The sequence below is a fragment of the Phlebotomus papatasi genome, chromosome 1 (assembly GCF_024763615.1).
Source record: "Phlebotomus papatasi isolate M1 chromosome 1, Ppap_2.1, whole genome shotgun sequence".
Taxonomy (NCBI): Eukaryota; Metazoa; Arthropoda; class Insecta; order Diptera; family Psychodidae; genus Phlebotomus; species Phlebotomus papatasi.
Genome location: NC_077222.1, coordinates 102,519,769 through 102,533,848, shown reverse-complemented (window position 1 = coordinate 102,533,848; position 14,080 = coordinate 102,519,769). Strand labels below are relative to the sequence as shown.

At 33.8% G+C, this 14,080-nt stretch overlaps 1 protein-coding gene across 1 annotated transcript in view; it reads right to left on the bottom strand.

Moving 5' to 3' along the window:
- The window catches only part of LOC129810190 (uncharacterized), an 18,064-nt gene extending 14,945 nt beyond the window's left edge, over window positions 1-3,119 (bottom strand). Inside the window, exons 1-3 of the mRNA XM_055860515.1 lie at window positions 2,709-3,119; window positions 2,491-2,618; window positions 2,287-2,408 (exon numbers count right to left, since the gene is read on the bottom strand). Of these exons, the coding sequence (XP_055716490.1) occupies window positions 2,287-2,408; window positions 2,491-2,618; window positions 2,709-2,921 (463 nt within the window). The 5' untranslated portion in view covers window positions 2,922-3,119. The remainder of the gene's footprint in view (window positions 1-2,286; window positions 2,409-2,490; window positions 2,619-2,708) is intronic.
- Window positions 3,120-14,080: the final 10,961 nt, after the last annotated feature.

The window sequence follows — 14,080 nt, the reverse complement described above, 5'->3', positions numbered from 1 at the left end:
GCCTTGTCGTGATATAATTTAGTTGCACAAACAGATTGAGAAGCTAAATTAGATTATGATATGGGTCAATTCCACTTAAACATGGGAGAGAAATACCAATTTTAAAGGTGCCCTACTTCCCCCTAATAGGATCGAAATCCTGAATAGCCAAAGTTCCGAAGAGGTCAAAATCTAGAAAAGCAAAAATCTAGAAATGTCAAAATCCAGAATGGGTTAAAATCTCGAATAGGTCCAAATCCAGAATCCGTCAAAATTCAAAATCCTGGCAAAAATCCCAAACACTTAAATTCCAAATTATTAATCCCATGTAAATTTGACTTAATTTTGTTTTAGAAACTTAAGTGTTGATCGTACTATTTTTAATTAAAATTAAAATAATAAATTAATAATGACATGATTTTCTGCACTTGTTAAAAATATGTAGAATGTCCATAACATTTTGATTCCTTATATTGCAGAAGGATAGTAAACTCCACCACAAATCTCTTGAAGAGCGTCATCTTAAAATAATTTTAGACCGGTTCCGACCAAAATCCTGCAAAACCAAAATCCCGAAAGTAAAAATTTCAAAAGCCAAAATCCCGAAAGACGGAATCCCGAATGGTCAAAATCCTGAAAATGGTAAAATTATACGGAGAATCATGTCTGGAATACTTTCCCAAAGCACTGAAATTTTTTTTGACTCTAGAAAGCGCGAGTGTAATCATGAGAGTAGCTATGACACTTTTAAGAATTCGGAATTTTGACTATTCAGGATTTTAATCCATTTGGGACTTTGGTCATTGGGATTTCGACTCATTCGGAACTTCGAGCCATTAAAGATTTTGATCCATTCCGAATTTTTGCTTTTTGACATTTCGGTACATTCGAGATTTTGTCTTTGGAGATTTTGACCTATTCAGGATATTGGCTTTTCAGGACCCCACATGAGAACTTATCTGGGATTTTCGAGATTTCGACCCATTCGGAATTTTCACATTTCGGGATTTTGACCTATTTGGTATATTGGCTTTTCGGGATTTTCATCCATTCGACATCCTGGCTTTTCGGGATTCGGGTCAATTCAGGATTTTGGATTTTGAGATTTTGACCTATTCAGGATATTGGATTTTCAAGACTCCCCCTGAGAACTTAGTTTGGTTTTTAGAGATTTCGATCCATTCAGGATTTCCTTATTTCGAGATTTTGACTAATTCGGGATCTTGGTTTTTCGGGATTTTTATTCATTCAGGATTTTGGTTTTTCGGGATTTAGGTCCATTCAAGATTTCTGGTTTAGAGATTTTGCCCTATTTGGGATATCAGATTTTCGGAATTTAAGACCCATTCGGAATTTCGAACCTTTCAACATTTTGACTTTCAAAAAGGTCTTGAAATTGCTGATGAGTCTGTGCTAATTCCAATAACGTTTGAACCGATGAATAATCTCTTAATACTCTGTTTTTTTTTCAAAATTCAATTGTTTTAGTTCTAAAATAAGTGACAAGTTTTGACATTATCTCTGAATCGGTTTAAACCGATCTTGACCGATATAATAAATCAAGTTCTTTTATGAGACTATTTGTAATAGGGGAAAGCGCGCTACCTTCGGGCGATTTATGCTTCGCACAAATCACTTTTTTCAATGTGCTATAAATGAATTTGGCCCATTATAATATTATATTCTGATAGCTAGTCCAATGCTTCAAATTTTCAGAAAAAGCTATGGGTGCAATCCACAAGGAACATAGAGAAAAAAATTAAATTCTCCGAAGCTTGAATCGTCTGAAAGTAGCGCGCTTTCCCCTAAGCTGAAACATATCAGATAGTTAACTTGATAAAACGCTAAGTGAATATAAGTTTTTTTTATGTTTTATCTAGTGCATTTTCATTGAATGAAAATATTGATCTTCAGCAAAAAATAAATAAAGACGTAGTGATAAATCTACAGACACACACCTCAAATATGATTTAGTTTAACGTTTTTTTACTAGTCAAAATGGAATATTTTGTTGACCCAGAATATTATTTTTGTCTTCATAAGATAAATTGGTCAAAATCGTTTATGAACGATAATTATTTTAGAAAAGATAGATGCTTTCCTATAAGACAAACCAGTAAATAGTTTTAATAATTCGAGCACTCCACAAAATTAGGAAGCTTTTCCATCCCTTTTAAGTTTGTAAAACGAATCCTCAAGAAACGTATTACGGGTATTACGGTACGAAGAGCAATAAATATTATTACAAATTTTCATTCGTGAAACTTCTTTAACTTCCAACCAACTACATAATTTGGAAAATCTCACCTGAAGCCAAAATATTTTCCAGAGATAAATTCGTAACTGGTTTTGCAACAGCCCAACCCTCATCTGTGAAATCACTAAGAACTATTATCTCTTTCTGTGGTGCCTGACTGCTGTAGAAATACCTTTGGGTGAAAAGGTGCAGAGAAATATTTTTGTTAGATCCGGCTTAGTGAAATGATGTAATTTTCATGCAATATTTCTTACTTGGGATAGAAGATATCAAGACCTTGTAGAAGTGGTAAAACTGTATTGTACGATATAAATTCATTTTCAAACAATTGAGCATAATTTCCCGTTTCATAAAATTCCAATGGTGTATTTGGTGGAGTGAGCTATTGACGGTGGAAGGGATACGAAATGACTTATGATATTGCAAAATATAAAAATTATTTTTGTTCCATAATCCTTCACCCCATACTCACCTTAATAACAAGACAAACTCGGTGGGTAAGTCCCGATTTGACACTAAATAGCTCAACTTTAACACGATAACACAGTGTCCTCATAAAAGTACCATCTTCACCAAGTTTACTTGCTTCACATGACTTTATTGCAGCATCGCCATCAAAAGAAAGTTTACCATCACTCACAAGTTTTGGCACCAATTCGCATTTAATGAACTCAGCAGGATCCATTTCACAATTTCTTCAGCAATAATAAGGTCCTACACCCCCTAGCCCTAGGTTAATGTGATAGAAAATATTCCAAAACGTCTTTCGCACTTCCAAACTTGATGATGGACGGTAGCCATCTAAAATACTAATTAAGTACCGACCAAGTTTCTCCCAACAAAAAGCATCACAATCACAATTTTATTTCTCACTGTTTTATTTAATATGTATTAGTGGTAAAAAATTCACACTTTCAGATAGCATTAGAATTGATATCAAAATTAAATTGTTCATGTATTACAAACAAAACCAAACAAAACACACTCTTTCATCTATGTACAAGCAATACATCTATACATAAAGTTTGCGAGCTTTTTTTTTCTCAGAAGCACTTTATCTAACATCGAAGATAAGCTCCCCCATACAGCAACAAAATCGTTTGATTTTCAAACTTCGTTCATGATGTATATCATTGGTAAGTTGTGCAAAACAACAAATCACAATGATATTGCACATTTGCTATTACAGTCAACTCATACTAAATCCACATTAGTGATGAGATGTTGTCACTTGGTTAATCAACCAAGACGGTTTTTCTCACAAAAGAATACTCTCCTACAGCTCCTACAGCACATTTTTCAAAGCATCTTTAAACTGGGTTTTTTTTGCCGTTTGCACCAAGAAAAGAAATTCTGTGGAAAATAGCCTGGAAAAAACTTATCAGATTAAAGTGAGAAATTGCTAACATTCTTCTTGAGTCTATTTCGAAAAAGCACTCCAATGAAGCCAACAATATTGTTCTATTATAAAATTATTTAAATTTTATTTAAAGAATTAATGAAGTGATTAAAGATTGTGATATGGTTTATATTGCATGCAAATTTGATAGAATAAAATTATTTAAATTTTCTATTTTATATAGCTCTCTCTTCGTCGGATTTCAGTCGAGTGTGAATTTTTTAAATTAAAAAATTTTTAATCATAAATACGAGTAACCCATGTGGAATTTGACAATTTTCCAAATAGTGCAAATAAAATAGTTTTATTGTGAAATATTATTTAATATAATTCAGAAATACTAGAGAATATTGATCAATGGCATCTTTCCTACTTTGAAATACACATCATGTGAATTTAATTAATGCTATTGCTTATGGCAATATGTAGAACTTACATACATATCTCTTTATTAAAATTTTAACGCAAAAAAGTTCCCGATTGTTGATTACACTCAGTCTCGGGATTATGCAAATTTTCGGGCTTTCTTTTAAATAAATCGGCCGTAGACCGAATTTCGCGCCGAGTAAAAGTAGTCAAAAGAAAAAGATTCAACTGTTTAACCCATTCTTTACCATGGTATTATACATCTTACGCAAATTGAGTGATTTTAGATGATTTATTCCTGGGCAACTGATACTAAAATTGCTGTCGGGAATGGATTTTTAATAACTTTAGTTCTTCAATTACTTGGAAAAAATAGTCCGACAGAGATGAAAATACATTTTGTTATTGTTTTCTTGCTTCGCGGAAGATCATGCAAAATTTTTGCTCAAAATGGCGGACGGAAAATTCGACATCCCGTCGAATTTCTTAAAATTGGCCTCTTTCCTCTTTCCCGATTTGAATTCTGGTTTCCAATTTGTTTTCTTGGATAGTTACTCTATCTAAAGCAATAGAGTTTGTAATGAATTAATGCACAGAATTTAAATTCAGTGACCGTTAAGACGTGTGTTTGAGAGCGAATCCACGCGCCCCCATAATAGATAATTTTTTTTTTCTTTTCAAAAAATTCATCTATTAATCTGTAGGAAACTAATCCCAAAATATGAACATTCTATCTCAGGTATTACTGGTACATTGACTGAATGGGTTAATAGAAATACCTTAACAAACAGTACTCTTTGACCAGAGTTCTTCAATAAATAGTTGGAATATTTAAAAATTTTGCCTTAATAAAAGAAATTAAAGTTTCATTCTGAAAAAGGAGCCCTGTGTTTTCAAATTCCCCGCGTCGCAACATAGTAGGGGAGACTGGGGCAAAACATGCAAAACGCATATTTAATTCTTCACGAGCTCTGAGAAAACTTAACCGTTTTATAATGAGCATATTCTTATAGAAAATTTACTGCTCTACAACATTGCAGAAGACTACTTTCCTCTATCTCGAAAGAAATATGATTTTCGAATAATTTTCTAAAAGTTTATTTTGTGGATATTCCCAAAATTGCTGGGGCAAATTTTGTCAGTCTTCGGATAATTTGTGACGTTTTACTCTTGCAAACGTTAAAAATATCAAATAGACATATTTTTATAGGAAATTTATTCCTCTACAACTTTGTCGAAGATAATTTTTCTCTGTCTTAATGAGAAATGTACTTAAATTGAGCTAATCAGTATTGATATTTTCTGTAAGCCAAATATTCCAAAACATTGAAACTTTGTAAGTTTAAGAAGGTTCATGAAGGATATCTATAATAAAAATTTCAAGCCTCAGTCTCTTTTATTTTAGAAAATAGTGAATATTGAAATTTTCGTTTTGACAAATTTTGCCCCAGTCTTCCCTATACATTCAGGCGAATTTCAAAAATGATTTCATAAATTGACTCCAAATGGTAGGAAAACTTGCATAATTGTATGTGCATAATTCCGTCAGGTGCATAATCCCAAAGTGTATAATGCCGGGACTGAGTGTAATTTCACGATCACGGCTTAGATTTGTTTTACAAATATTACTTAAGAAGAAGGTTGCTGAATTAGGAGGCGAAAAATTAGCAGTTTTTTTTTGGAATTTTTGAAAGACAAAGAAATGCTCAAATTTTATGAAATTATTGGCATAAGTTTATACGAGTCCCGGCCAAATCCTTAAAGGAACAGAATCCTGAAAACCAAAATACCGAATTCTTAAAAGTGTCATAGCTACTTTCACGATTCACCTGCAGTTACTGAAGGCTAAAGAAAATTTTCTGGGTTTTTGGAAATAATTTCTACACATTATCCTCCGCATAATTTCGTTCATTTCAGGATTTTGACCATTTAGGATCTTGCAGTTTGAGATTTCGGCCCTTTCGGGATTTTAGCTCTTTCAGGAGTTTGGGATTTTGACCTTTTCGGGATTTTGGCGCTTTCGGAATTCTGGCCCTTTCTGAATTTTGCGGAGATTTTGGAATTTTGGGATTTTGAAATTTTGATCGTTTCGGGATTTGTCTGTTCGAGATTTTGGCGTTCTGGATTTTAGTTTTCGGGATTTTGCCTCTTTCGAGTTTTTAACTTTCTCGGTATTTTAGGGCTTTCAGGATTTTGGCTCTTTTAAGATCTTGTTTCTTTCGGGATTTTGACCCTTTTAGAATTTTGGTTTCTTAGGAATTTTGCCCCTTTCGGGATTTTAGCTTTCCTAATTTTGGCTCTTTCGGGATTTTGATCCCTTTAGGATTTTGTTTTTTTCGAAATTTTAGCCATTTCGGGATTTTGCGGCCCTTCTGGGATTTTGGCTTTTGCGGGATTTTGCTTTTCCGAGATTTTGGTGTTCGAAATTTTGGCTTTGTCGTGTTTTCGGCCTTTTAATGTGCCGGAAACGGAAGCGAATTTTGGGAAGAACCAGAACTACTGTGGAACACCACCGATCTCCGCTATGATCGGTGCCACTCTGACCGGTCTCACAGAGGCAACCCACCTGTAATAACCAATTTCTACAGTAGCATAGCCACTCGATATAGCAAGGATGGAGAAGGATAGGGACGATAGGGAGATATATGGTCTTCTTTACTCCCAAATGGGATAAGGAAATTACGGAGTTTTTTTTTAATTGCAGCGCTACATTAAGGAATTTGGTTTTCGGGATTTTGGCTCTTTCGGGATTTTAGCTTTCCGGATTTAGGTTCTTCCAGCATTTTGACTTTTCAGGATTTTGGCGTTTCCGAGATTTTGGCTATCTCAGGATGTTGAGTCTTTTTAGGATTTTGGCTTTTAAGGAATTTTAATCTTTTCGGGATTTTATCTTTTCGGGAATATATCTTTTCGGATTTTATAATATCTCAGTTTTTTTTCGGGATTTTAACCCTTTCGATATTTCGGCTTTTTCGTGTTTTTGGCCCTTTCGGGATTTTGTCCCTTTCGGGAATTTAGCTTCGGGAGTTCCGCTATCTTGCGATTTTGGTCCTTGTTAGAATTTTAGTTTCTTAATTTTAATCCGTTCGGGATTTTAATTTTCTGGATTTTGCTGAATCAGATATTCGATTTCGACATCGGATTTTAGCAGATAAAATTTTTTAATTTGTCATATGACACTGTCATACTGTTAGAGAATTTCCCGCACCCCTCCCATTCCACTGCAAAACTATGTTTTTTGGTATTGCTCGAAAACGCATCGTGCGTTTCTTTTTCGCTTTTGGATATGTTTCTGAAATTACCCAGGTGGAAAATTGATCATGTGTGAAAATACCATTCAGTCGTGAGAATTCTTGCGAACTTTAGTTCAATATGTTAATTGTATTTGAATACAGAGAATCATCAATTAGAGCAAATTACACTCAAATCATTCAGTTTTTTCCGGAGTGGGGATAGGAAAAATTCCACCCAGGATTGATCTGGAGACCTCTCGTTAACTAGACGAGTGCTCTACCAACTGAGTTATTAGAAGTCACATACTCTACTTGACCTTCTACACCACCTTAACCAATTGCTTTGTGCAGTTCATAAAGCAATTTTTTCTGCCTCCACTCTGAGGGAATCATGTTTTGACTCCTTGGAAAGATCTTGGAATTTACGACCAAAATGAACCGGTTTCAATCGGTTTTGAACTGGTAATGAAGCGGTTTATAACCGATAACTATTTTTTATTCGAAATTCAATTATATTAGTTCTAAGTTATTTTGGTCAATGTTTTGAGTGATTTATAACTCCGTTCAAATCGGTTGCGAATCGGTTATGAACCGATAAGTAATTTTGTTCGGAAATCTATTTTATTACTATTATTATAAGATTATTTTGTGGGATTTTTCGAATGATTTACAAATCGGTTTAAATCGGTTGAAAACCGGTAAACGATAAATGATGCTAAAATACTTTTGAGGGATTGCATTTAAGTTACGAGTTCGAGCACTTCGCAAAGCCTGGGATGTATTGCCACCCCTTTTCCAAAGAAGCCAAATTTCAAAGCTGTCCCAATTCAAAAGTGCCCTACTTTCCCCTAAGGACCTGATGGTATTTTGTGTCCCTTGCAAGAAATTTTAGAGTGCTTTCACGTTGGTATAAGAGCTTTTATTTTATTATAGCTTAGACAATGTGACGTCATGCTAGTATGCAATTGCGCCGATCTACCCAATGCAATATTTTAAAATTTTAAAATTCATATTAGAGAACGGTGAATAACAACGATGAAATCTTTTTCATGTATTCTGAATTTTTCATTTTATTTCGTGTGCTACACTGAATGTGCATCATTGAACAATATACTGTGGCCATTTAGTGGAAAATACCAAATTCTGTATTCAAGTGATTCGAGTTTGGGTATCTCTAAATATGAATAGTGCTAGTTGTGTGAACTATCATTTTAACACTGTGTAATCTTCAGATCAAATAGTACGTGCCTTTTATTTCATTTTGCATTTGTTTGAACGTCCATAAGAACTGCATGGCATAAAATACATAGTTCAGAATATATGTAAGTTGACACTTTTTCTCTTTTCACATCCATCAATAGTGCTCACTAAATCATAGCATATTTGTCTGCGGTAGAAGAAAGGGGATTCAATATGTTGAATGAAGTGGTATCCTCTCAGGCCAAGTACAAATTGAATGTTTTCTAACAATTATTCTCGGTTTCTGGGGTAAAATGATTCCTAAATGGTGAGATATTTCAACTTTGGTCTACTTACTTTTGGGATATATCCGATATACCTGTACTATTCTTGTGCTATGGAAAATAGGAATAAAGGACTTGGGTCAGATTTATCTGGTTGGAATATTTTATTTACTGAACTCTCTTGTGGCTACCGATTAAAATACCAGTTTGGTGCAAAATTCCATCCATTTTCCCTATTCATATTTTTATTCAATTTCTATCCAGAGGGAAGAAAAGCTTTCCTAATCGAAAATTGAAACGTGCGAAAGGGAACTTGGTGCGAGTGAGATATTTTATGGTATGGTTTGGAAAATTGTGAAATTGGAAAATTCTCGAATATTGAAAGAGACCCAAAGGATCATAATTGGAATCCAGGTATTTTATATTTCAGTCACATAGATTATTTCACGTCTCTTTGTTACCTGGGACACTCACGTATCCTTACTCAATAATAAATACATGTATATCATATGCAATATTGTAAATGCCAGCAATATGTGACGGTTTGTCCCTACAATACGTCGCTTTTATTGGCACGTTTAATTAATTTCTGTAACTTATGAGCAGGTATTTACGGGCTTCAAATATATAATACAGGTAGGACAGTACTTGAGCTCCTGAGCGTAAAGTGAAAACTCACGCTTCAATTATGTAATGATTAGTCTTCTCTCTTTTTTTTCCATTTTGTGAAAATTGCTTCGACAAGTGCCATGAAACACGAGAATTTCTCCTCTTCATCCAATAATTCGCTTTTCTTTCTGCAAAATCAAATTAAATATTCTATGAGTATATTTTGTCCTGGAATAATCTTGTCGTATACGGGATAACACCCACACAGCGTGAGAAAGTTTTCTTCTGTGCGAAAAAAAAGTTTTAAAATGTGGCTTTAATTGCCTTCCATCTGAAAACTGGGGAGAAAAAGTTTCATTGTCCTAGCCAAAAGCGACTAAAACAAACTTTGCATTTGGCATTTTTGATCTTGGGCTTTTATTCGTTTTCTTCCATTTTCATTTACTTAATCTCTTTATGTATACAACATATATATTTTTATTAGCTAAATGATGAAAAATATGTACAATCTGCTTTTTTCTGTCTCTGTTTTGTATCAATATTTTTCCTATTTTTCCTATTTTTCAGTATTTGGCCTTTTATTGCTCCAACTCGACTGAAAGACCAATATATTAACCATATCGATTTTATAATGTCATTGAATTTTAGGACCCTCCATCCCCAATTGTGTCATATTTCGACATAATTAATCAATGATAGCTTTATGCGGAAAATTGTATAACTTTCCTTATAAGTCCTATACGATATCTAAAGGCCAAACGGTTAGAGATGGTGACTTGGAGATTTTGGGAGACCCCTTATTGAGTTGATCCCTCCAAGAAAAATACAATGTTAATTTTTGTAATTAGAAAATTCACATGTTTTCTTTTTACTTTGGTTGTTTTTTCAACATTATGCAAAATTAATGTAAATCTAAAGCTGTGGAAATTTTACTGAATCAAAAGTTAGTTTAAAACTTATTATCCTAATTTTAACTGCTCGAACTCCACGAGAGAGCAGTTTCCATTTATAGGGGAAAGTGTCCATGCTTAATACCAGGGGCATGACATTTCCTGTTTCCCATATGTGCCAAGCGAGCCGAGAAAACTTTTGAGTTTATTAGCTGTTTTCTGTCGTTGTAGAATGAATTAGCAAAAAATACTAATACAAAATAAAAGCCAATTTAATAACGAAGAGGCTACCGAAAACTCCAAATTGGCAATCTACGTAGTTTTGAAGATATCTAGTGAAATGTGTACGAAAACAGGAAAAAAAAATTACACTAAAACTGGTCGCATTTTTCAGAGCTAATGTCATCTCCCTGCTTAATACGGTCCCAAGCTTTACAATGACTAAATTTTTCGTTTGTTTTTCAATAAATGTGAATCATCTCATCCATATTTAGGGGAAAGTGTCTTTCGCATTTATTCAGAAACATAGGAAAAATTAGTCATTATAAAGCTTTGGATCGTGCAAAGCATGGGTACCTTCCCCTATCATTTTTTTCATGACTTAATTTGATTACTCCTTAAACTTACAAAAAATATATCGTTTAAGTTTTTTTTTTGATAAATTTTCGGTAAAACTGAAGAAACATAGGGGAAAACGCGCTACTTTCGGATGTGTGAAGCTTCGGACATTTCAATTTTTTCTAAACTCTTGATGGATTTTACCCAGGACATACCCAGGACCGCAAATCTGAGGCTTTGAATCAGTTATTAAAATATAATATTACAATGGATCAAATCAACTTAAAACACATTGAGAAATAATAATTATTCGAAGCTTGAGTCGTTCGAAGGTAGCGCGCTTTACCTTAGTTTTCTTGTTTTTTTTTTTTTTCAAAGGATTTGGATAAAAGAAAGTACCCTATATTTAGATTAATTTTGGGTTATTGGGGTTCCCGGGGACCTGAAGTCGATGACAACTTGGCAACTCGATAGCAACTTGAAAGACCAGACCTCTCACCCATTGAAAATCCTTGATCTTTGCTAAAAGTCAAAATCGCCGCTCAGAAGAAGATTCTTTGAAGAATTTGAATCGGATTATCCTTGAGACCTGGCCTCTTTTCACATGATATGGGTGAAGGATATTTCCACACCTGAACTAATTACTGAATTATCTCGTAAGAAAGATGGATATACTAAATATTAGTGTCAATAGCGTGGACCGTAACAAACTTTTGATCGATGAATTGTTGCATTATTTTTTTAACTTAATTTTATTAGTAACAAAATATTAAAATTACCTTCTTCCAAACCTCTAACTAAAAAAAGTTAAAACCATAAAATGTAATGGAATCAAGAACTATATTTAAAAAATATATTTACAATATAAAAATTCCGGTGATCACCAGTGAGAGTTTTCTTCACCTAAAGACTAAAACACCTTTTTGATCTTGCCTAGAGCTGTCGGTCCGAATATGGACCTTCTTCCGAGGCTATAATGGACATTTTATTTCATTAATTATACAATATAATTGTGGAGCTCAGAGGCAAAATGACTCTATGCTTTTACCTTAGAATATGTGTCATTTTGCTTCTGAGCTCCACAATTATTTTTTTTATAATCATTTTATAATTTTTATAATAAATAATAAGGAATAAGGAATTTTTATAATCAACTCATCACATCAGTTCCATTACCTATATTCACATTAGTTTTTCATAACTTTTTTTAATAGAAACGAATACCGTAACAAACTTATGATTCTTAAAGTGTTCGCTACTCCTATTATGACGGATTCAGGGTTTTGGTGTTCGGAATTATGGCTGGCACGGATTGATAACAAAGTTAAACTGATATCCCTAGTGCAATAGGTATATTCTGATGTAATTCAATACGACTTTAAACTTGGTAAACATAAAAAAGGAATCATGATGTAAAATGAGCTTAGCAAAATTCTAAAACTTATGCAGAGTAAAACTTTGAATTCCGGAAGATGCAAAATTCCGGACAAACCAATTTTAAAGTTCGAACTTCTATAATTTAATAACAAGGCTATTCTAGAATACTTTGAAGATTATTATATTGATTTTTCATCAAGCTTTGTGAGGGGTGTCCGAATTTTATATTGACTTGATCGAAATTTTGTGTTGACTTCAAATTACAAATTTTTGCTATGTAGGGGGAAGACTACGGACGGCTCATTCCTAGCTTTGTTCTGGAAATGTAAGACATTGGACTAGTTTTTAAAATACAATATTATATTGGGCCAAATTCATTTAAGACACATAAAACAAGAATTGTCCGAAGCTTCGGTGGTCCGAAGGTAGCGCACTTTCCCCTATTTTGTCTTTTACAAGTGGGTCCCGGTCAAAATCCTGAAAGCCAAAATCCAAAATTGTCCAAAATCCTGAAAGTCCTAAAATACCGAAAAAGTCAAAAACTCAAAAGAGCCAAAATCCCGAAAGCTAAAATTCGGAACGCCAAAATCTCGAACATACAAATCCTGAAACGAGCAAAATCCCAAAAAGGCCAAAATCCCAAACTGTCCGCAAAATCCCGAAAGGGAGAGAATTCAGAAATTGTCAAAATCCCGAATGCCAAGCTCCCGAAAGAGCCAAAATACCGAAAGCCAAAATCCCGAATTCCTAAAAGTGTTATAGCTACTCCCACGATTGCACTCGCGCTTGCTGGAGACAAAGGGAAATTTTCTGTGTGTTGGGAAATTATTCTACACATTATCCTTCATGTAATTTAATCTCTTTCAGGATTTTGAACATTCGGGATTTTGGCTTTCGGGATTTTGGCTTTCGGAATTTTGACTTCTGGGATTTTGGTGTTCGGGATTTTGGCTACCTCCGGGCTTAACCTAAAAGTCAACTAAGTGAAATCAAAATAATTTAAAATCCCGAAAAAAAATCCGAAATGTATAGTACCAATTTTAGGAACTAGATGTGTCGTTTAGGCATGAAACAAACTTCAAATTGAAGTAATTGCTTGAAAAAATTTTAATTTTGGGTTTGTTTATTAATACCAAATGAATTATTACATTTAGAAGTAGGTGGTTACAGTGGTACAAGTTGGACAATGATACAATTTGGACAGGGCTTTTTGCCTTGATAAATTTAGTACTTCATTTTTATTTATATATTTTTAATGCTTTAGTTATTTGGTTCCTTGTGCTTAAAAACAAATTTTGTACTGTATCTATCAAGAAAAAAGCCATGTCCAACTTGTACCGGCGAATTGTCCAACTTGTAACACTAATTCCAAATTATATCACTTTACCCTACCAATGACTTGTTTAAAACGTTTTAAAGGCACAAAATCGATTTTAAGGATAATGAATCAAACTCAAGAGTTCGAGTATTCAGTGAAAAGTTTTCCCTTGAGCAATGATTTTTCTGAGGGTTGTATATTTTAGTTTATGTCACTGATGTTTCTGCAATCCGAATTGGTCATCAAATGAATTTAGTACTGAAAACACAAGTGTAGCGTTTTGTTGTAATATTGGCAAAGAGTGGTGTGTAAAATACACGCATCCCAGTGATTCACTGCTTCCCAATGGTAAGCAAAATATTACGCAAGTAAACGGCAATAAAACACAAGTTTGCACATATAATGTCCAATACATCGATGTGGCAATGAGAATTTATGGGGTAAAAGTGATTTATTCATTTATGAGAGGATAAAGTACACTCTCATAGGTCCAATGTTAGTGCTTCGCATTTTGCTATTAAAGTTCTCTTTCCTCTTTTCTATTCCATTTTAAGGGAGAGGATATCAAACCCCATATGGGCTTCAACTTTCAATGATCTCCATCCCTGTGCCTCCTCATATAATATTGAAT